Source organism: Ranitomeya variabilis, chromosome 6, assembly GCF_051348905.1.
Source record: "Ranitomeya variabilis isolate aRanVar5 chromosome 6, aRanVar5.hap1, whole genome shotgun sequence".
NCBI lineage: Eukaryota > Metazoa > Chordata > Amphibia > Anura > Dendrobatidae > Ranitomeya > Ranitomeya variabilis.
Genome location: NC_135237.1, coordinates 461,684,176 through 461,709,461, shown reverse-complemented (window position 1 = coordinate 461,709,461; position 25,286 = coordinate 461,684,176). Strand labels below are relative to the sequence as shown.

Genomic DNA, 25,286 nt, shown 5'->3' with positions numbered 1-25,286 from the left:
CTGCTTCTTTGAGAAACACAAATTAAAATGACCCCTGCCTTCAGTCCTGCACCTTCTCCTGTGTTTCCCCAGTAAACTCCTGTGCTGGCACAACCTACATCTAAGACACCTTCAGGCAATTACCTAAAACTGCCTGGTGAAGTCCCAGCCCTGACTGTATTTCATAATTGCAGTGATTGGAGACTCTCCTCCTCCCCTCTGCTGCACAGGCAGAAGTGACAGTGCTCAGTGGCTGCGAGAAGAGAGGACCTGAGTATGATCTGTTTGTGTCCCACTCAACACTGAAGTCTTGTTCTGCTGAGGAAGCACTGGACATGGCTGACAGACACTATATAGATGACTCTGAACTGCAGGAAGACAGTGAGAAGCAAGAATGGGGCTATGTGGAAGGTCAGTTGTTCCTTCATTTTATTAGTATGCATGCATTGTAAACTTTTCCTGTGCAGACACTCCTCACGACTAAGATTTCTCGCTAATAAGGGAGGGCTATCCAATATTTGTATTGGAACATTCATTTAAAAACATCCTATACACAGAGATGTCTTGCTACTTTTAGTTTTGCTCATAGGAAATATCAAAACAATTGTATCCTTGCATTACCTGAAATTAAAAATTATTTCTTTATTATATTACACATTACGCTGATAATAACTGGTGAAATTAATAAGTACGTTTAGATTTTAAACTGACAGACCGCAGCACCACTGATTTGGGGTATGTTGACGTGATATGGTGATTTATGAGAAAATTTTTATTTTTTAAAATACTATACAGTAGATACACTCGAATAGGATTTTTTTGCTTCAAGTGCAAAAATTTCTGCAAGTCCATTCCAATAAAAGTGTGCGTGATTGCCCCCCCTAATCTTTCCATCTATGTTGTGTTTGGATTATTATTACAGATTGGATGAATTTTCCAAGATAGGATCCAACAAAGAAGATCTTTATAAGGTTTTACTGCTCGATCTGATGTAATAATGAAAAAATGAAGTTTCATTGGTGCCAGATTAGAAGAATGCCACTGTATGAACACAGTGACATACAAATATCTCTAATGAATGTTTACCGCCTGTATAAGCAAATGTATCTACAAAATCACTAATCCCAGGCATTCCCTTTATCTTGACCCCTGAATTATGACGGCAGATATCACGGGATTACTGTAGGAAATATTTGCCTCTAAAAGTGCTTTGCCAAATTGAGATAGAATCCGGCAGGGTGAAAGGGATATACAGTTTTACTGTAGGATCAGATCTTTGTTGCATGCAAAAAAAATGTGAATATCAAATGCAGAGCACCGCAACCAGGATGTGTGATCCCGGTCTATGGTGTGACTGTTACGCTTGAGTTTTTAATGGATTCAAAATATTTGCTTTGCCTGGTTAACAACTATAGGATCGAAGGAGTTAAAAACCTGTTGTGCCACTTTCCCTTTTAATAACGCTTTATTGTTTAGAAGTAAAAACAGGCAAATCTTAAGGAAACAAACAATATCATGTGGCATCAATGAGAAGATTGTCAATGACTAATTAAAAAGGAAATGTGAATGTTCACGGTTGCATGCCTCCCTTATGAGATGAAAGTCTAACAATTGTTGATGAAACCACAAGGTATTATGACACTGCTAATTCCAGTAATCCAGAATAAGCTTCATTCATGTATCAGTAAGGTCCCCCTTCAACACCTTTTTCCTGTCATTTCTATACAAGTCTCATATAGGAAAGCTGCTTTGGGAAAAATGTTTCTAAAGTAGAAATCATCACTTTAAATAATGTGGTCAAGAATTTAATCCACCATATACTGTAATTTGATTATTTGAATTTTGCAAAAGACTTCAGGGAATTTCCTTGTTGAACCTTCAGCAGAATTCTTCCTTCCAGTTACAACAGACTGCTCATAGTTCTGTAATTCTGTAAATAACTTCCAACTAACCTTCAGGCACTTTCTTCTAAAGAACTCAATACAATTTAGATAAAATTAATCCGTACTGTCCAATTTTGGTGAGACTGGTCAACTACAGTGGGGAAAATAAGTATTTGATACACTGCCGATTTTGCAAGTTTTCCCACCAACAAGGAATGGAGGAGTTTGTAATTTTTATCATAGGTACGCTTCAACTGTGAGAGACTGTTAGGGCTAGCGGAACGCACCGAGGAAAATAGTTTTTATTGTTATTGATGCGTTCGCAGCCCGGGGTCCACCGTGCAGGAGAACCTGCTGCTAGACAAATGGCAGCACTATATGGCGGTATTGGCTAGCTCGGTTAACTCACAGAGCAGCCGTGAAAGCAAAGCTCTGCGCCCTGTTAACTTCACAGGAGCACAGGCTAACTACCCAAGAGAGAGCAGTCAGTGGTCATGCATGCACACCAAACTCCTCGCCGGAGGTGCCAGTATTCTAGGGGCTATTTCAGCCAGGTCCCTGAATGTACTCAGACACACAAACTCCTCGCCGGAGGTGCCAGCAATCTAGGGGCTTATTTCAGCCGGGTCCCTGAACACAATCACACATGACCACACTGGCGCAAAGCACATAATTTAGAAAGACACTAGCGCATGGCCGTGCGGCCATGCGAGCCTTTTATAGCTGCAGCGCGAACAGGACCTTCCAAGAAGGACCAATGAGAAGCTGCTGCAAAGCCTGAGCACCTTCAGGACCTTCCTGGAGGACCAATGGGCTTTGCTGCAGTATCCAAGCATGTGACCCTCGATCTCCAATGAGAGATCTTAGCCTGGGCATGCTCAGAAGGAGAAAAGCAAGACTTAAGGTACCTTCACACTAAACGATATCGCTAGCGATCCGTGACGTTGCAGCGTCCTGGATAGCGATATCGTTTAGTTTGACACGCAGCAGCGATCAGGATCCCGCTGTGATATCGCTGGTCGTTGAACAAAGTTCAGAACTTTATTTGGTCGTCAGACCGGCGTGTATCGTCGTGTTTGACACCAAAAGCAACGATACCAGCGATGTTTTACACTGGTAACCAGGGTAAACATCGGGTTACTAAGCGCAGGGCCGCGCTTAGTAACCCGATGTTTACCCTGGTTACCAGCATAAAATGTAAAAAAAACAAACAGTACATACTCACCTTCACGTCCCCCGGCGTCCGCTTCCCACACTGACTGAGCGCCGTAAAGTGAAAGTGAAAGTACAGCACAGCGGTGACGTCACCGCTCTGCTGTTAGGGCCGGCGCTCAGTCAGTGCAGGAAGCGGACGCCGGGGGACGCGAATGTAAGTATGTACTGTTTGTTTTTTTTACATTTTACGCTGGTAACCAGGGTAAACATCGGGTTACTAAGCGTGGCCCTGCGCTTAGTAACCCGATGTTTACCCTGGTTACCCAGGGACCTCAGCATCGTTGGTCGCTGGAGAGCGGTCTGTGTGACAGCTCTCCAGCGATCAAACAGCGACGCTGCAGCGATCGGCATCGTTGTCGCTATCGCTGCAGCGTCGCTTAATGTGAAGGTACCTTTAGTCCCAAAAGCGTCTGCTCACCGCTGCCCAGCACTGACTACAATAGCAGAAGCTGGAAGAGCAGCAGTAATCCTCACAGAGTCAGATTGAGCGAGACGCTGAGACCGATGTCTCCACTGTGGCAGGAGAAGAATGGGAGACCGCAGCGGAGATGGCCCGAGATTCCCCCCGTGCAGAGGCGGGAACTCGACCCCTAACAGAGACAGAATCTTAAAAACAATCCAGAAAATCACACTGTATGATTTCTGTATATTTAATTTGCATTTTATTCCATGAAATAAGTATTTAATACAATAGAAAAACAGAACTCAATATTTGGTACAGAAACCTTTGTTTGCAGTTACAGAGGTCAAATGTTTCTTGTAGTTCAAGTTTGCACACACTGCAAGAGGGATATAGGCCTACTCCTCGATACCGATCTTCTCCAGATCTTTTAGGCTTCGGGACTGTCGCTGGGCAATATTGAGTTTCAGCTTCCTCCAAACATTTTCAATTGGGTTCAGGTCTGAAGACTGACTAGGACACTCCAGGACCTTGAAATGCTTCTTACAGAACCACTCCTTAGTTGCCCTGGCTGTGTGTTTGTCATTGTCATGCTGGAAGACCCAGCCGGGACCAATCTTCAATGCTCTTACTGAGGAAAGGGGGTGGTTGGCCATAATATCATAATACATGAACTTATCCATCCTCCGTTCAATACGGTGCAGTTGTCCTGTTCCCTTTGCAGAAAAGCACCCTCAAAGTATGATATTTCCCACATGATGCTTCTTGGTTGGGATGGTGTTCTTTTGGTTATACTCACCCTTCTTCTTTCTCCAAACATGGTGAGTGGAGTTCATACCAAAAAGTTCTATTTTGGTCTCATCTGACCACATGACCTTCTCCCATGTCTGCTCTGGATCACCCAGATGGTCATTGGCGATCTTTAAATTGGCCTGGCATGAGCAGTGGGACCATGTGTGTCTGGCAGGATTTTAATATCACGAGGGTGTCACATCCCCCTGGAAGACCTGAAGTTAGAAGGTCACGTTGGGTAATGAATCACAGTCCTCTTTAGAAATGGTGTGATTCATGTCCTTTTTTAAATGGCTTTCCTTTCCTTCAGTGCTGAGAGGGATAAGGGCTATTTCCATGCTGGCTGAGACCATATAGTCTGGTTGTTCTCAGCTGCAACTGCTTATCATTTGCTCCATGTATATATACTGGCTCTGGGCATCTAGTCCTTGCTCTTAAAGATTTGTCTTCCTGTGCTAAGTGCTAAAGCTGACTAGTTGGAGTGGAGTTGTAGTAGTAGTGATCTGTATGTTGTTGTACATGAGAGTATTTCTTCTGGTCCCTATTCCTATTTAGTTTATTCCTCTCTGTCCCTATACTCCTTCATTTTGCTGGTGAGTGCTTTTGTATGTTAGTGGTTTTCTTTTATCCATGTTTTGTCTTTGTGTCTTGTTTACCTTACATTTCTGTCACATGCCTCATGGGGGTCAAGGAGGGGACAGATCAGAGTTTAACAGAAGCATAGTAAGGTCGGAGACCCGTGCCTCTCTACCTTCAAGAGTACCCCCAAGACAGGGATAGTTAGGTTCCCAGTTTCAGGGATAGTTTGAGGCCCCTCTTCCTTACGAAAGACCATTACACAGTGACATTTATTTCATGACGGCGTACCGTGTCGCTAAAGATAAAGTTTCAGAGCCAGAATTCTTGCTGCTTGGAAGGTGATCACATACTTATTCCATGCAATAAAATTCAATTTAATTATTTAAAAATCATACAATGTGATTTTCTGGTGTTTATTTTTAGATTCTGTCTCTCACAGTTAAAGTGTACCTACGATAAATATTACAGACCTCTCAATTCTTTATAGGTGGGAAAACTAGCATAATTGGCAGTGTATCAAATACTTAAGTTCCCCACTGTATATAATGTGTTTGGCATAATGGGAAGAACAGATGTCAGTTGGACATGCATTTGGTTGATAACCATCTATGGTGCATGAGCATTTTTTGTGCAATAGATACTACAAGCTACAGTATGGATGATAAATGTATGGCTTGCTGAAGATCCAGCTGCTGAAATTTTCACTGATGCTACAAACAGGTCCCTTTTATGGATGAACTGTTAGTGAATATGTGTAACCAGTTCTTCGTTATCTGTCTATAACTTCTATAGAGAGGTAATGGGCAAATAATAGAGCAGTGGTGCATGCTCAGAGATGCTTCCTTCACACTTTGAATTAGAATAGTTCTTGGGATCAGGGAGCATCTCACCAAGCCCATGAATTATACATTTATAATCCGTACTGTTGATAGAGAAGATGTGAAAATTTAGCTGTACTAGTGTTACAATCATCAGATTTTCACAATGTAGTAGCGTTGCTCACATAATTCTTTATTTGGCCTTGAATCCAAATTAATATTTTACAATGTCTATACATATTTTATGAAACTTTTTTATATATAGATCTAGATAAAAAAATGTAAAGAGCACATTTGTATTTTCTTTTTCCAGTTTTTGCCATATTTACTATACCTATGGCAATGAGGGTTTTTATCTGTCTACCCTCCTGATTCTACATGTGCATCCCAAAAGAAGTGGATTCAATTTGCCTTACATTTTACAGAAAAAATTGGATTCACAAGAATGGGAGTTTTTTATTTTCTTTCAGGCAAATTCAGCAAAATGGGGGCAATCATTTTGTTGAATTATAGAAGGTCATCAAGGAATGAAAAATAAAATGTTATACTCAACTATCCTTGGCCCTTCCATCACCTATCTTCTTGCTGCATATCCTCCATTCAGATCTATTATTTTCTGTCTTCTGTGTCTAATCTTTCTTCTGGCCGCATCTTCCATTCACCAGGCCCCATGCATGTGTTGTGATGCATGTCAGGGATGCGCATCACGCTACACATTAGACATGGGGCCTAATGAATAGAAAAAACAGCCAAAAAGAAGATAGTAGTAATTAGAATAAAAAAAAGAAAAGCTGATTGAAGAACTTGTGGAAGAACACCCCAAGAAGAGATGAGTATAAGACTTCAGAGCCAATTCAATTTGCTTGAAATGTATTCTATTCAAATGTGAACTTTCCTCCAAGTAATTGAGCAAATCTGCCTGAATAGAATATCGGAGATTCACTCAACTCTGAAATGGAACCTTTCCTTTAAAAATAGTATGTATCTCCATGGTTTTGAGATCATCTCCTCTTTTTGGTTAAAAATTGCTTGTTTTTGGATAATCATACAATGTAAACAGGCTGACAATCAACTGATGAACGAGCAAAACGCCCATTCTTCAGTTGAAATGATCTGTTAGCTTGGTTAAAAATATCATCGTTCTTGGCAGAACATCATCCTGTGTAAACAGCAGATATGCTGCTGAGAATTATGATATCTGTATGTACAGAATGATCCGTTACTGATCATTCCGTGAGCATGGGAAATGCGGTCAGCCAGGCTACACTGGCTATTAAATGATCACCAGTCACCAAATATGTAGCAAACTCTCAGTCCTTTAAGACTGCAACTCGTGTAAGTCTCTATGACCCCAGAGTCTGCCTTGGATTTTAATAAACAAGGCAAAAGGTTTATTCAACATCCATTACAAAGTTTCCTAATGTTTCTGCTTATGTTGTTTCTATGTATATTCTCCGCACATGCCAAAATAAAGCAAACAATCATTAAAAAAAATCGGAAAACACACTGCACCGCTCTCATTGTATTAGTTACGCTGGATAGATAATAGTGCCTCTTGGGCCCACGTTAATTACACATAAAGATTTTGAACTAAGCATCATTTTGCAAAGTAATGTGTAGTTATTCAGTCTAGCAATGTTAATAACTTATAGGAGCTAGGTCAAGTCAATAAGGAAGAATATTTACTTAAGTAATAATGTGGCAATAGTACTGAACATAATCTTGTATTGGTATCGGGTATCGGTATCGGCGATATCCGATACTTTTCGGGTATCGGCCGATACTATCCGATACCGATACTTTCAAGTATTGGACGGTATCGCTCAACACTACTTATCTATACTTCCCATTTTCTACCAGTGGAAGTTTTACAGCAACCTTGTTGTTACATGGTTATATAGATTGAAAAAAGACTTAGGTGCATGAAGCCCAACCTTTCTTCACCAGTTGCACATTCTCTGTTACTAGATTATTTATAACCCACAATGCCATTTGTTGTGAGAAAAGCATTCAGCCCTTTTTTAATTGCTGTTATAGTATACAGTGGCATGTAAAAGTTTGGGCACCCCTGGTGAAAATTACTGTTATGGAGAACAGTTAAGCAAATTGAAGATGAAATGATCTCTAAATGGCCTAAAGTTAAAGATGACACATTTCCTTTGTATTGTAGGATATACACTGCTAAAAAAAATAAAGGGAACATTTAATCATCACAATGTAACTGCAAGTCAATCATACTTCTGTGAAATCAACTCATGGAGTTATGAAGCCACTGATTGTGAATCAATTCCCCCTGCTGTTGTGCAAGTGTAACAGACAACCGTTAAAAATGATAGGCAATTAGCAAGACAACCCCTATAAAGGAGTGGTTTTACAGGGGGTGACCACAGACCATTTCTCTGTTCTCACCATTTTTTGGCTGTTTTTGTCACTTTTGAATTTTGTCATTGCTCTCACCCCTAGAGGTCCTGTACAGTAACATGATGTGTTGTTTTCAACCCACAGAAGTTGCTCAGGTAGTGCATCTCATCCAGGATGGCACATCAATGCAAGCTGTGGTAGGAAGAGTAGCTGTGTTTGTCACCACAGTGTCCAGAGCATGGAGCAGATACCAGGAGATAGGCCAGTACACCAGGAGACATGGAGGGGGGCATAGGAGGGCAGCAACCCAGCAGCAGGACTGCTACCTCCTCCTTTGTGCAAGGAGGAGCAGGAGAAGCAGTGCCAGAGCCCTGCAAAATGACCTCCAGCAGGCCACTAACACCCATGTGTCTGCTCAAACTGTCAGATACAGACTCCATCAGGGTGTTATGAGGGCCTGATGTCCACAAGTGGGTGTTGTGCTTACAGCCCAACACCATGCAGGGCGATTGCCATTTGCCAGAAAACACCAAGATTGTCAAATTCGACACTGGAGCCCTGTGGTCTTCACAGATGAGAGCAGGTTCACACTGAGCACATGTGACAGATGTGACAGAGTCTGGAGATGCCATGGAGAGCGTTCTGCTGCCTGCAGCATCCTCCAGCATGACCAGTTTGGCAGTGAAGGAACAGATGAATGACCTCGGGGAGACCAAAACATCCAACACTGCGGAGACACCATCACGTGTTTCTCAACGCAGTGATCCAGAACACTGCCCCCATCCCTTATGGGAAATATGCAAACGCATGTAAAGTAAGCTGCGGAGACACCATCACATGTTTCTCAATGCAAGCAATGAATAGCCAGGCCTTTCTCCGGGAAGGAACAACCACGGGAAGGGCAGCATCCAATAAAGGAGAATATCCAATAAAGGAAGACCACCTATGCCAAGCATGGTATCCATCCATAAACAGCTGTTTCGGGGTTTTTGCCCCTCATCAGTGTGGAGTAGGAAACTGGCTATTAGGAGCAGTGCCTGGTGAAAGGCTATGAAGGAACAGATGAATGACCTCGGGGAGACCAAAACATCCAACACTGCGGAGACACCATCACGTGTTTCTCAACGCAGTGATCCAGAACACTGCCCCCATCCCTTATGGGAAATATGCAAACGCATGTAAAGTAAGCTGCGGAGACACCATCACATGTTTCTCAACGCAAGCAATGAATAGCCAGGCCTTTCTCCGGGAAGAAACAACCACGGGAAGGGCAGCATCCAATAAAGGAGAATATCCAATAAAGGAAGACCACCTATGCCAAGCATGGTATCCATCCACAAACAGCTGTTTCGGGGTTTTTGCCCCTCATCAGTGTGGAGTAGGAAACTGGCTATTAGGAGCAGTGCCTGGTGAAAGGCTATGAAGGAACAGATGAATGACCTCGGGGAGACCAAAACATCCAACACTGCGGAGACACCATCACGTGTTTCTCAACACAGTGATCCAGAACACTGCCCCCATCCCTTATGGGAAATATGCAAACGCATGTAAAGTAAGCTGCGGAGACACCATCACATGTTTCTCAATGCAAGCAATGAATAGCCAGGCCTTTCTCCGGGAAGGAACAACCACGGGAAGGGCAGCATCCAATAAAGAAGTGGCAGTGAGTCAGGAATGGTGTGGGGAGGCCTTTCTTTGGAGAGTGGCACAGCCCTCCATGTGCTTGCCTGAGGTACCCTGACTGCCAGTAGGTACCAGGATCAGATCTCAGACCTATTGTGAGACCATCTGCAGGTGCAGTGGGCCCTGGGTTCCTTCTGATGCATGACAATGCTAGGCCTCATGTGGCTGAAGTGTGTCAGCAGTTCCTGCATGATGAAGGCATTGATAGTATGGACTGGCCTGCCCGTTCCCCAGCACTGAGTCCAATCGAGCACATCTGGGACATCATGTCTCATTCCATCCACCAACGCTGCATTTCACCACAGACTGTCCAGGAGTTGACTGATGCCTTAATCCAGGTCTGGGGAAAGATCCCCCAGGATAACATCCACCGCCTCATGAGGACAATGCCAAGGCATTGTAGGGAGGTCATACAGGCACGTGATGGCCACACACACTACTGAGCATCATTTCTTTGTCTTGAGGCATTTCCACTGAAGTTGGATCAGCCTGCAATTTGATTTTCCACTTTGATTTTGAGCATCATTCCAACTCCAGACCTCCATGGGATATTAGTTGTGATTTACAGTCATCATTTTTAGGTTTTATTGTTCTCAACGCATTCCACTATGTAATTAATAAAGATTTGCAACAGGAATATTTTATTCAGTGATATCTAGGATGTGGGATTTTAGTGTTCCCTTTATTTTTTTGAGCAGCGTATATATATACATATGTATTGTAATTTTTATTTCATCTTAGAAATTGAAAAAAGGAAAATGGACCGATGAAAAAACTAGGGCACACATGTAGATTTGTGTGCTCAGATAACTTTGACCAAGGTTTCAGATCTTGATAAGCCTTCTAGGGTTATGGCTTGTTCACAATAATCGTTAGGAAAGACCAGATGATGCAGATTTCACAACTTTATAAAAACCGAGCCTCCTCTAACTTTGTGCCAAAAAACAGCAGCCGTGGGCTCTTTTAAGCAGCTGCCCAGCACTCTGAAAATTAAAATAATGGAGGCCCAAAAAACAGGAGAAGGCTATAAGAAGATAGCAAATCTTTTTCAAGTTGACCTTTCCTCAAGATAAGGTCTGGAACATCAAGCAAAATTTCAGTGAGAGCTACTTATAGGATTGGTACAGAGACAAATCAGAAGCCCCGCTAGACTGCAAAAGACCTTCAGAAAGATTTAGCAGACTTTGGAGTTGTGGTACATAGTTCTACTTTTCAGAGACACCTGCACAAATATGGCCTTTATGGAACAGTCATTGGAAGAAATTCTCTCCTGCATCCTCACTGTAAAACTCAACGTCAGAGGTCCTGTCAACCGAGTTTACAATAGAACTCTTTGGCCACAATGATCAAAGGTATGTGTGGAGAAAAAAGGTAACTGAATTTCAGGAAAAGAACATCTCCCAACCATTAAGCATGGGGGTGGATCAATCAAGCTTTGGGGTTGTGTTGAAGCCAATGGCATGGGGAACATTTCACGGGTAGAGGGAAGAATGGATTCAATGAAATTTCAACAAATTCTTGATGCAAACATAACACTATCTGTAAAAAAGCTGAAGCTGAAAAGAGGATGGCTTCTACAAATGGATAATAATCCTAAACATACAGAATTTACTGTAGACTAGCTCAAAAGGCTCAAGCTGAAGGTTTTACAATGGCCCTCATAGTCCACTGATCTGAACATCATTGAAATTAGCTATTTAAATTAATTAAGGATAATATGTGGCTAGACCACAATATAGCAGTGCATGCAAAAGGACACAGGAATCTAACATCTTTAACTTTAGGCCTTTTGAGATCATTTCTTCTTCAACTTGCTTAACTAGTTGCAATAACAGTAATTTTGACAAGGGGTGCCCAAACTTTAACATGCCACTGTATGCCATTGCTACCTCTTGTGGTCAGCATTCCACAGTCTGAGTACTCTAACTGTAAAGAACTCTTTCCTATTTAGCTGCCGGAATTGCCTTCCCTTCACACATAATGAGAGGCCCCTGGTGCTTTGTAAGTTCTTTAGTAGGAATAAGTCATGTGCCAGTCCTTTGTATTGACCACACATCCATTCATGCATATAAATGATCCTCCTCTGAGGTGTCTTTTTTCTTAGCTAAACAAGCCCCGCTTTTCCAGCCTCTCCTCATATAAAAGCCCTTTGATCCTTTGTAATAATCTAGTTGCCACCTTTGAACAAACTCTAACCTCTGAAAATAATTGTTAAACTTTGGAAACCAAAATTGGATCCCTTTTTCTAGATGTGGCCTCACAGTCACAAGTGATTTATAAAGGGGTAACATTATATTGTTATCACAGGATTTTATCTCTCTTTGAATACATAATAAAATCTTGTTTGCTTTTGCAGCTGCTGCTTGACATTGAGTACTGCTGCTCAGCTTACGTGTAACCAGAATACCCAAGTTCTTCTCCTGTTCTGTAGTCCCGAGTATGTGCCCATCTAATGTATATACAGCAATAGGATTACTCCATCCTAGGTGCATTACTCTACATTTAACAACATTAAATCTCATCTGCTCATTTAGACTTCTTATCCAGATGGTTTTGTAATACCATACAATCTCGCTCAGTTTTTTTTCCCAAAAAGTGTGTTGTCATCAGCAAAGACTGACATTTAACTCTCAATCCCATCCACAAGGTCATTAATAAAGAGGTTAAAAAGAATCGGTCCTAGCCAGGGCCGGACTGGGACCAAAAAGCAGCCATGGCACAAATAAAAATTCACCAGCCCACATACGAGTGTCGTAGAATCAAATCGTAAAGCACTGACAGGCTGTGCCGACTTTTTTGCTTTATTTGTTAAACCAATCAAATGTGTTATACCACTTTACATATGTAACCTGCAGTGGCCATAGGGGGAATAGACATGAATTCAACACAGACGGCCTGCAGACTATTATCACATTGCAGAATATGCTAAAAAATACAGCACTGAGCACACACATAACACACACTACAGTTACCTCACACACATGTAACACATACACACTGCAGATACCTCACATACAAGTAACACACACTACAGATAGCTCACACACATGTAACATACACTACAGATACCTCACACACATGTAACACATACACACTACAGATACCGCACACACAAGTAACACACACTACAGTTACCGAACACACATGTAACACACACTACAGATACCTCACACACATGTAACACATACACACTACAGATACCGCACACACAAGTAACACACACTACAGTTACCGAACACACATGTAACACACACTACAGTTACCTTACACACATGTAACACACACTAGTTACCTCACACACATGTAACACACACTACAGATACGTCACACACATGTAACACATACACACTACAGTTACTTCACACACATGTAACACACACTACAGATACCTCACACACACATAACACACACTACAGTTACCTCACACACATGTAACACATACACACTACAGATACCGCACACACAAGTAACACACACTACAGTTACTTCACACACATGTAACACATACACACTACAGATACCACACACACAAGTAACACACACTACAGTTACCGCACACACATGTAACACACACTACAGATACCTCACACACATGTAACACATACACACTACAGATACCGCACACACAAGTAACACACACTACAGTTACCTCACACACATGTAACACATACACACTACAGATACCTCACACACACATAACACACACTACAGTTACCTCACACACATGTAACACATACACACTACAGATACCGCACACACAAGTAACACACACTACAGTTACTTCACACACATGTAACACATACACACTACAGATACCACACACACAAGTAACACACACTACAGTTACCGCACACACACATAACACACACTACAGATACCTCACACACATGTAACACATACACACTACAGATACCGCACACACGTAACACACACTACAGTTACTTCACACACATGTAACACATACACACTACAGATACTGCACACACGTAACACACACTACAGTTACTTCACACACATGTAACACATACACACTACAGATACCACACACACAAGTAACACACTACAGTTACCGCACACACATGTAACACACACTACAGATACCTCACGCACACATGTAACACACACTACTGCTCACAGCAAGCACTTTCTCAGCACCTCCCCCACTCTCTCCTTCTCTGTCGGGGCTGTGTACCAGAGCAGGAGAAGATGTGACGGTGGGGAATTGAGCGGCTTCTCTATCGGTCCCTCGGAGCACACACAGGGAGATATTCCTGACCTTGCAGCTTGATTGCTGGCTCTCTTCCTCAGAGGCGCCCAGTGCAGGAGGACAGGAGCACTGGCCAATCAGCTCTTCTATCAATCTGATGCTCATTGGCCAGTGTTCTTCTCCAGCATGGCACGCCCCTTTTTTGAATGGCTGAACCCGGCGCAGCAAAAAAAAAAAATCAGTGCATAGAAAAATGTTTGCACCCCCTCATGCCCTGTCGCCGCACTAGACAGGAAGAAGTGTGCGGTCTGATGTCCTGATCACAGGCTGCAGCGGGAGGCATGGCCGGAGCAGCACAGCACAGCGCGGCCCCTCATCCTGTTTCTATGTTACCTCACTGCAGTGCTAGTGATCAGGACATCAGACCGCCCACTTCCTCCTAACACGGTGCGATCAAGTGCGCAAGGAAAGCAAATGCCACCCGGCGTGCTGGCTGCTGAAGGGAACTCTGGAACGCCCACTGACAACGCGGAGGGGGTGATATGTCTAGCGGCCCATTACAAGGACCGGCCCTTCTGGCATTTGCCAGAAATGCCCGATGGCCAGTCCGGCCCTGGTCCTAGCACAGATCCTTGCTATTTTCAATGTTGAATATATCTCATTTAGAGAGTGTACCTTTTACAACGCCTCTTTGTTTCCAGTCTTTTAGTCAATTCCTTACAACATACTGTTTCCCCCAGTCCTTGCTTCTGGAGATTCAGTAGAAGGCTGCTATATGGTATGGTATCAAATGACTTTGCAAAGTCCATATAAATCACATCAGCTGCATGACCAAGATCCAGATTTGCCCTCTCCTCCTCATAGAAACACATGTTGGTTAGACACAACTTATCTTTCATGAATCTATGTTGGTTGTCAGTTACAGTATTTTCTGCAATATATTTTTACAGGTCATCTCGTATAATGCCATAAAAAATATTGAAAAACACTGATATCAAACTTACAGGATAGTAGCTGCCTAGATCCACCTAATTTTTACTACTTCAGGCATTTTCCAATCTTGTGCCACCAACCCTGTTGCGAGAGAGTCTACGGAAATGAGATGGATGGATGCCATCTGGCCAGGAGGTTTTGTCAATATTTAATTTGCTTAGATGCAACTGTGCTTCTATTTGTGTCAATTTAGTTATATTGGATAGTGAACTTTGATTGAAAGATCACCGGTACAGGCAGTTTTTGTCTTCCTGTCCTCTCTAAACGTAACCCTCTGCATTTGTCACTCAGTCATGGCTTTCTTCCAGCCAAGTTTCCGTAAAGTCCACCACGTTGCAGGGTGGATAAAAATCAATGTTTTTTTTAAAAAAAATCAAAAAAATCGGATTTTTTTTATTTAAATCGGATTTTTTTTATTTAAATCGGATTTTTTTCAATAAACTGCTTTTTGAGGAAAATATTTTACCATCCAAAGGTTCTTCCATCATGAGATAAAGCTGAGTTGTTTAACTCAGTAGAATAAAGGCTGTATATGTGTAACATTCACAATGCCATGCTCTTCCAGAGGTTTCTGTAGGATTAGTGGGCAGTTTCTCTCCTATATTATCACAGACGCTTGCTTTACTTACGCAGTTCTCAAAACTGAATTTGACTCTGCAGAGGTCCCAGCCTCTTCTTCACGGCAAAAATGTTACAACATGAACAGAGTTGAGAAAAAGACCTTAATCCTATTGTTCTACAAACCTATGAATACAGAATCAACCCCTTCAGTGCCAAGTCCAAGAAGTTAGACAATATGTTTCTGATTGTTTGGAGTGGAATAGATCTGCACAACACAAGAAGAATGTGAAGTGAATCTAAGTGTGAGGAGGAAGGGCAAGCAGACAAGAAAATGAAAGTGAAACTTTGAGCACAATACTGCAGCATAGCCACAGACAGACAAGTCTGGATCTGTTTGTGTGTACGATACGATCTGAGGTTTATTACATTCTTTCCTTATAATGGCAGCAGGCCGTAAAAGAGACCCAGTTTGGGAATATTTTAATGAAGCTCCTTCGCCTATCGGTAAGGCAGGCATGCGTGCAAAATGCAAATGATGCAACAAAAAGATGCAAGGCCTGGTGGCGCGAATGAGGCAACATCATGAGAAGTGCGGTGATGAAGATGACCAAAGAAACACTTCTGAACAGGCAGGATCTTCAGGTTGGTAAACATTTTTATTGAATCCTATTTCTAAAGACTGAACTGTCATGTGTGAGAAAAATTATATTTCTTATTATTACTGCATGTTACTGTCATTTGGTACAGTTATGAAGAAAAACAAATATTCCTTTTGGGGCAGGGGCAGTGATGTGTTGTGTACAATAAGCAGAAATTGTATAAACAATAAAATAACAGCATTGACTTTTTTTGTTTAGGGGAATTCATGGATTCTGGAAACTATCCACCTCCAAGATCACCATCATCCTGTTCTACAGTTTGAGTTATCCATCCAGGATAGTGCTTCATTAGCAGCAGCATCATCATCAGACACCCACAGCCACATATCACCATCACCCAAAAGGAAGAAAAAACCTTTACCTCCTGGAACCACCATAGATAGGTTTGTGATAAGAAATAGCAGATTAGAAAAAGAGTTGATTGATGAAAAAATTGCCCAGTTTATTTATGCAACGAACTCTTCTTTCCGTCTGACTGAGAACCCACATTTCATTAATATGGTTCAGTCACTGAGACCAGGATACAGTCCACCCAGCAGAGCTGATGTTGCAGGGAAACTGCTGGATCAAGTGTATGACAGATAAATGGATCAATGTGCAACAGCTCTGGAGGGTAAAATTGTTAACCTAAGTATTGATGGGTGGAGTAATGTCCACAATGATCCTATTGTATGTGCTTGTATAACAACAGAAGAAGGTAAAGTCTTCCTTGCACAAACAACTGATACGTCAGGAAATGCACACACAGCAGAATACTTACAAGAAGTGGCAGTAAAAGCTATAACGACATGTGAACAAAAATTCAAATGTCTAGTACGCAGTTTGGTCACTGACAATGCTGCAAACGTATCCAAGATGAGAAGAGATTTAGAAGAGCAGGGAGGGAATACAAAGCTGCTAATAACATATGGTTGCAGTGCTAATTTGCTGCACCTCTTAGCCAAAGACTTAAGTGTTCCAGAAATAAAGGCTAATGTTGTTGAAATTGCTAAATACTTCCGTAATAATCATTTTGCTGCAGCAGCTCTGAAAAGGATGGGTGGAACCAAGCTAACGCTCCCACAAGATGTTAGATGGAACTCTGTGGTGGACTGTTTTGAGCAGTATATAAAAAACTGGCCTATTCTGATGACACTTTGTGAAGAAAATCGAGATAAAATAGATGGCACTGCCACGGCCAAAATCCTCAACATTGGGCTTAAGAGAAATGTTGAACATATGCTGAGCTTCCTGAAACCCATCTCTCAAGCTTTAAACAAAATACAGAAAAATAGCTGTTTTATTGCGGATGCTGTTGAAATTTGGAAGGAACTGAGTGAACACTTAAAAACAGAACTACACATGGACAGAATTAAATTACAAGCAGTAAACAAACGAATGGGACAAGCACTGACTCCAGCTCATTTTTTGGCAAATATTGTCAATATCCAATATCAGGGTCAAAACCTAAGTGCTGAGGAAGAGGAGTTAGCTATGACATGGGTATCCAGCAATCATCCATCTTTAATGCCAACTATAATAAACTTCAGAGCTAAGGGGGAACCATTCAAGAAATAGATGTTTGCTGAAGATATTTTAAGGAAGGTCACACCAGTAAACTGGTGGAAGTCACTTAAGCGCTTGGATTTAGAGACTGTTCAAGTAATGATTTCACTTTTAACAGCAGTAGCTTCTTCTGCAGGCGTTGAAAGAATATTCTCTTCCTTTGGACTCATTCATTCTAAATTGAGAAATCGGTTGGGACCCAATAAAGCAGGAAAGCTTGTTTTTCTTTTCCAGATTATGAATAGGAACAAAGAAGAAGATGATGATGAAGATGACGACAAGTGAGCTACAGAGGACAGCAAGGACAGTAGTATTTAAGTTTTTCATGTGTCGGCTGGGCTGACAGTCTAAGTTTCTTAAAATATATATATATTTTGTTTAGCCAAATTAGTTAACAAACATGGATGTTTGTTTAAGCAAATAACTTATGCTGTAATGTTGTTATTGTTTCAGTTGAATAAATCTATTTAAATTGTTATTAAGGTCAGGATTATTTTTCTCCTTCCTAAGTACAACAGAACAGTGGTGTCCAAATATGAATGATTAACCCATTAAACTGGGGAGAAAAAAGTAATATAAAAAGTGATTCTAAAAATCTTCATCTACTTGCATGTTAAAGTAGCAAGAACTAGTTTAGGTAGAAACTTTGATTTAAATCACTGATTTAAATCAAGCCTTACTGACTAGTGATTTAAATCGTGATTTAAATCAGTTAGATTTAAATCAAATCCACCCTGCCACGTTGTAATCTATAGCTGACACAAGCACCTACAATTCGTTCATTTTGTTTGCAAAAGTTATTGCATTCACTAGCAGAACTTTGATACTATTATCACATTTTTAACTCCTAGTCATCTCCCTACTTTTTATGCACATCCCAGCCCCCTCAAAATCCTCAAGACTCAAGTTGTCCTCCTATCATCTCCTCACACTTGTTTTTCTGGTAGCCAGACCACTATCTCAAGTAGTAACTGGTTGGCATCATCATCTCCAATATTATCATCCAAAACTACTGCTTGTCAATCTCTACTATTCTTCCACATCTTTCTCTGTTGCACTGTCAGATATCCAACAGTGATTTTGTGTCAAGGAAAAGGCAAATACACTTAGTCTGGTGATGGATGCCAACTAGTGTTGAGTGATACCTTCCGATATCCAGAAGTATCGGTATCGGATTGGATCGGCCGATATTCAAAAAATATCGGATATCGCCGATACCGATACCCGATACCAATGCAAGTCAATGGGACAAAAATATCGGAATTAAAATAAACCCTTTCTTTCCTTGTAGGTTCATTCTACATGAAGGAAAACAACTAAGAATAATGTAGGATGTATTGGGGGAGGTGGAGGAGACATTAAAGGCATAGCGGTTTAGACCAATCAAATGGAATAGCAGAAATTATTATTTTTTTTTAAGACGTTCGGAGTTACAAAGATATTGACTATGTTAAGATTTTTTATATTTTGTCAGATATTTATGTTTCACTACTTCCATGCTCTTCACCTTCTTTTTAACTTCTCTCACACTTTCTTCTTCATCATCCTCAGAAGCAAAAAAGCTCCTCTACGTAATCCTATATAGTGTTTTTCCACAATCTAGCAGGATACGGATGGAAAGCCACTAATAGGATAAATTTGAAAAAATGTGCAGCAGGCAGCACTAATTGAAAAAAGGACAATGGAACGGTATGAGGCAGTGACGCACCCTGAGCTGACTACAACCAGCGGTGGCTACAGAACAGACTACAGAGTGAGCTGCACTCACACACAGACCTTGCAGACAGCCGTGAACAGCGCTGCAAGACAAAAACAAGTTTATCACACAGCGGTTGCTATATTAGCCTGGGTAAAGCACAATGGAGCAAATTGCTATCTCTAAACTGGCCCTCAGTCAGAACACAGCGTCCTGTCCCTAACTAAATTCACAGCAGAGTGAACCCAAAATGGCAGCGGCGACTTTTATACTGCATCATAACATCATTTCAGCAGCCAATCACAGCCATGCCAGTAGTTACATGCCTAACATGCAGAACAGGATGTGCCCACACTTCTAATGATTCCTCATTGGCTGAATTCTGGCTCTTTGAATTATGGGAACTTCCGATTCCGGTATCCAATATACTGAAAGTATCGGAACTCGGTATCGGAATTCCGATACCGCGAATATTGGCCGATACCCGATACTTGCGGTATCGGAATGCTCAACACTAATGCCAACTCAAAGCCAACCTGGTCAAGTTGCTGGCAGTCACTGCTGTACCAATTAATGGAATCTCCTACCTTTCAAAAAATTATGGAGTACTGCTTAAAGATACATGATTATTTCTCTCATGGGTATTAAAATGTGGGACACTCTCTATGCTTTATCTTTGAAGACCAAAGTTTCTGCACCGACACGTGGAGCAGCAACTACGGACAGTAGACATCTTTTATGATCAACTGGGTAAATTTGATGCCCAACTTCACACAGGATAGGCAGGTGGCGAAGCCCCCTTGCTCACTATCATATACCCGACCTCATTGTTTTGTTATTTTTTCACATTAAATACTTCTTTTCATTATCAATTTATATATTTTATTTTTTATCTTTCCTTTAATTTTCATTATTATGATTTTTTTTCTTTTTATTTTATTATTAGCATTTACATTTCTTATTGTTTACTATTATGATGATCTATATTTGTTGTTGCTGATACTTATATTGCAGCTCAATGTTATGCACTTCTTTCTGGGCATATTTATTAGTATATGCACATCACACTTTCTCTTCACACTGTCACTTTATATTCAGACTTTCCTGTATTCTTCACAAACATGGCATTTCCCTTTGACTCCAACCAAATGGCACCCACTGCGCCCACGCAGTCACAGGAATTAATCCTTTGAACCGCGCTCGTCACCAGGGCAGCACATAGTTCTCCTGATGCGAATACCACTATGCAGGCACCAGTTATGGTCTGCCATTACACCACCTGTTTGGGACAGTATATAAACCCCATTAGGACACACTCCTTACAAGCCCCCCGAGGAAGGCAGTGCGAAATGCACTTTGAAGTTCAGGAGGCATGCATTCTTACACATCCATTATGGATAAACATTTTTTGTACTTATTTGTTATCTTCTTGACCCTTTTGAACAATGTTTCTGCTATACAATATATCGAACCTTTTTACTATTCCTGTAGGTCTTTGACTTTGGGTCTCTATCAGTAACATATACTACTTGCTTTGTTTATTTGGGGTCCATGTATTCTTTACTTACATATGTATAATGTTGCATTATGCATGCACCCTACTGATATTTGTCATCGTGCCATCTGCTTGTAGGTTCGCCATATACATTGTTGCCCATATTCTGGTGTCATTAAGCCCTGTCTCCTTATTGCCCTTTTTTGGGGATCTCCACTATACATGTGTCACTATCTCTAAATTGTACTAGAATTCCTTCATCATATTCATTCATTACTCCTTTTTGGAGCTTGTGTTTTAAATATTTTTATAACAATAAAATGTACTACATTTCTTAAAATTTGGAGATTTATTACTCAGTTTCTATGTAGGAAATATGTTTCTTTGGTCTTTTTATTTAATTCTGATTATGTCTAGAATTATTTCTTCATTTATTTTTTCATTGAAGTATTCGAGGCAGCAGTAATGATTTCAGTAAATATGATGTGTTGGACTTAATGGTTTATCTGATGCTGCACCAACTGACTTCACCCTTCAGGAAAAAGATGTACCACCTGAACATACAAGTTGAGCTTTCCTGGACTGTTTCCTTTCTGCGGAAGACACCCTGGTCCCGACCCCGTGGACCTCTGGGTCATCAGATTAGACCAATAGCAAGAACTGTCCCAGTTGCCATGGGTGTATTGTCATGTTTAGACCCAGTCTACTGTTAGCGATGGTTAGCAGGCAACCTTTTCATGGACAAGCAGACCATGTTGTTCTCCACATGCTTGCACAACCTAACATTTGTGAAAATGAATCAGGCATGCTAATTCCAATGATTAGATCAGCTATAGCATCTGCCTTCTTGTCCATTGTGTTCTTCCCTGTTCTATTGCCGCCATGCCAGTGCTTCCAGACAGCCCACATCTTTCCATCTCCTGCCTGACCATCATGTTATATCAACACTGTTAAAGCTGCTGAGCTGCCAGTGCTGATCACACACACACACAAGTGGACATCTTCTTGCCTGCCCCACCCTATTTTGTACAGTGCTGGTTCATCCACTGCTGATAGACAGCCATGCCAGTCATATATTTCCTGCCTGTTCACTGTGTTTTATCGCTATACTATACTGCTGCTGAAGGAGCTGTCAGTATTAGCCCTATACTGTCAAACTTTCTCTTTATTATTATTATTATTATTATTATGGCTTAGTAAAATGCCATTGTTTTCTCATTTTGCAAACAGCAAACCCACTGCTGATCCCAAAATAATAGGTATAATTTTTGCATTGTTTGTTAAGAAGCTATTGCCTCTTCTCTTTCCAAACAGCCAACCTGTTGCTGAATCCCCCCAAAAAATAATAATATGAAAACTTTTAAACAAGCTTTATTTTTTTCATTAACAAATGACAAACCTTTTGCTACTCAACAACCAGGGATACTTTTTGGACCACTATTTGTCAAAAGCCATGGCTTCTGTGCACACAACCTGTATATAAATGGCAGCAAGTCAGTCACCTGCCCCGTATAAAAATAATGTGTTTGGAACACTTTTAAAATGTAAAAAGCCAAAAACTCAATACAGTTGGTTCAATACAGAAGTTCAATACAGTTCTAATATATCTCAGATTTTAACACCCCTTTTTCAGGCAATAAACACTTTACAGTACTTGCTATTTGCAGCAAATCGATTTACAGTGAATTAAATTTGTGGAACAATTTCTTTGAAGCTATCAGATTTGTATTTCATAAGATTCGATTATTTCTAATAATCACTTCAAAGACTTGCAACAGATCAATGTGTCCCAATATTTTCTTTTGTGACATTTCCTAAGGGACCAAAAACAAATTCTATCCAGTCTCTTCAAGTAGCGATATGTTGTGAACTATACTTTTTGGCTCCCTCTTGTGGTCTCTTGTGGTATGGCACTTGGATTGTCTTTTCCCAGGTTGGTACTCACCTGCTTCGTTAGGCCTCGGGTGTTGCTATTTAAACTTCCTGGATTCTCAGTCCAGTGCCTGGCATCGTTGTAATCAGTTCATTTCTGTTTGCTCCTGTCTTCAGGTCCTGGTTCTTTGCAAGATAAGCTAAGTCCTGCTTTCTTACTTTTGTTATTTTGCATTGTTCTTATTTTTGTCCAGCTTGTACAATATGTGATTCCTGATATCGCTGGAAGCTCTAGGGGGCTGATATTCTCCCCCCTCACCGTTAGTCGGTTTGGGGGTTCTTGGATATTCAGCGTGGATATTTTGCAGGGTTTTTTGCTGACCATATAAGTCATCTTACTATCTTCTGCTATTTAGTCAGTGGGCCTCTCTTTGCTAAAATCTAGTTCATTCTTACGTTTGTCTTTTCTTCTTGCCTCACCGTTATTATTTGTTGGGGGCTTGTATTTCTTTGGGGTCTTTTCTCTGGAGGCAAGAGAGGTCTTATTTTCCCTTATAGGGTTAGTTAGTTCTCCGGCTGGCGCGAGACGTCTAGGATCAACGTAGGCACGTTCCCCGGCTACTGTTAGTGTTTGTGCTAGGATCAGCTATATGGTCAGCCTAGTTACCACTTCCCTATGAGCTGGTATTTATGTTTGCAGACTTTGCTTTAATCTCTGAGATCCCTTGCCATTGGGATCATAACAGCGATATACAGCAATACATAAGTAATAGCACTAAAATAATTTAATGTGAACTTAAAATGTACCTGTTAATTCAGGTGACTTTTCAGAATAAGCTGTCATGTTGTATACATAAGAAATAACACTAATGTGGGTCATTATATGACCTGTATTCTGTTTTTTTCACTAGTTTTCCCCTCAGAATATCTCTAACTTTCAGCCGTCCCTGAGCTAGTGGGTAGAGACTTTCTGTTATAATGTCTTCTATATACAGCACAAAGGGACATGAAGAACTCCTGCATGGGGGACATTACATACCAGTTCTCAGCAAGGTATCAATGAATCAGCAGTGGAGTGAGATAAACACATACAAGAAAGATGCAGCACTGTCTGTTCCTTTATTTGCCTGCTTTCTCACTGTGATCCTCCCTCCTCTCCATAGACCTTAATAGGTAGCTGTAATCTTATAATTAAGTGAGATAGCAACCCTGCTTGCTTTGCTCACAGTAAATTGTATCAGTTTTTCAGTAAGTGAATGATAACTTCAGGGAGTAGCGGGAGGAGGCGAAGTGTCTAAAAAGTAGAGAAGAAAAGCATATTAATTTAATAAGACATATTGCAATGTTTCTTAGATTTTCTTTCACTAGGTTAGGGCTAGTGGAACGCAACGAGTAAATATAGAGGTTTTATTATAATAGATGCGTTCGCAGCCCGGGGTCCACCGTGCAGGAGAACCTGCTGCTAGCAAACGGCAGAACTATAAGGCGGTATGTGCTAACCCTGTTACTTCACAGAGTAGCTGAAACTCAAAGCACTGCGCCCTGCTTGACTTCACAGTGGCACAGGCTAACTACCCAACTGAGAGCAGTCAGTGGTCATGCATGCACACAAACTCCTCGCCGGAGGTGCCAGCATTCTAGGGGCTTATTTCAGCCAGGTCCCTGAATACATTAACACAAATTCTCCTCGCCGGAGGTGCCAGAATTCTAGGGGCTTATTTCAGCCAGGTCCCTGAACACAAACTTACATGACCACACTGGCGCAAAGCACATAACATAGAACAATACTAGCGCATGGCCGTGCGGCCATGCGAGCCTTAAATAGTTGCAGCACGTATAGGACCTTCCTAGAAGGACCAATGAGAGGCTGCCACAGAGTGTGAGCACCTACAGGACCTTCCTGAAGGACCAGTGACCTTAGCTGCAGTATCTGAGCATGTGACCCTCGATCTCCACTGAGAGATCTTACTGTGGGCATGCTCAGAACGAGAAAAGCAGGAATTAGTCCCAGAAGCGTCTGCTCGCCGCTGCCCAGCACTGACTTCAATGGCAGAAGCAGGAAAAGCAGCAGTAACTCTTTGTACAGAGTCAGACTGAGCGAGACGCTGGGACCGACTTCTCCGCTGAGCAGGCTCCACTGTGGCAGGAGAATGGGAGACCGCAGCGGAGATGGCCCGAAATTCCCCCTGTGCAGAGGCAGGAACTCGAGCCATAACATTACCCCCCCTCCTAGGGCCCCCCTCCTTGAGCCTTGCTACGTCGAAGGCAGCAATGAGCTGCAGAGCCCGAATGTGCTCAGCAGGCTCCCAGGACCAATCCTCAGGACCGTAACCCTTCCAGTCCACCAAATAAAATTTTTTGCCACGAACCACCTTGCACCCCAAAATAGCGTTCACCTCGTAATCATCCGTAGACGAACCCAATGTCCCAGCAGACGACTCAGAAAAGCGGGACATGTATACGGGCTTAAGGAGGGACACATGAAAGGTGTCGGTGATACCTAGGCGTGGAGGAAAGGCTAGACGATAGACCACAGGACTAACCTGTT

The 25,286-nt window shown here is 41.6% G+C and overlaps 1 protein-coding gene across 2 annotated transcripts in view; it reads left to right on the top strand.

Annotated features, from left to right (window-relative positions):
• The first annotated feature begins 204 nt into the window (after positions 1–204).
• The window catches only part of CA8 (carbonic anhydrase 8), a 168,352-nt gene continuing 143,270 nt past the window's right edge, over positions 205–25,286 (top strand). For both annotated transcript variants that reach the window (XR_013217040.1, XM_077270542.1), the window contains exon 1: positions 205–390. Coding sequence is in view for 1 of the 2 variants with exons in the window: in XM_077270542.1 (XP_077126657.1) it covers positions 315–390 (76 nt within the window). In the remaining variant the exon portion in view is untranslated. The remainder of the gene's footprint in view (positions 391–25,286) is intronic.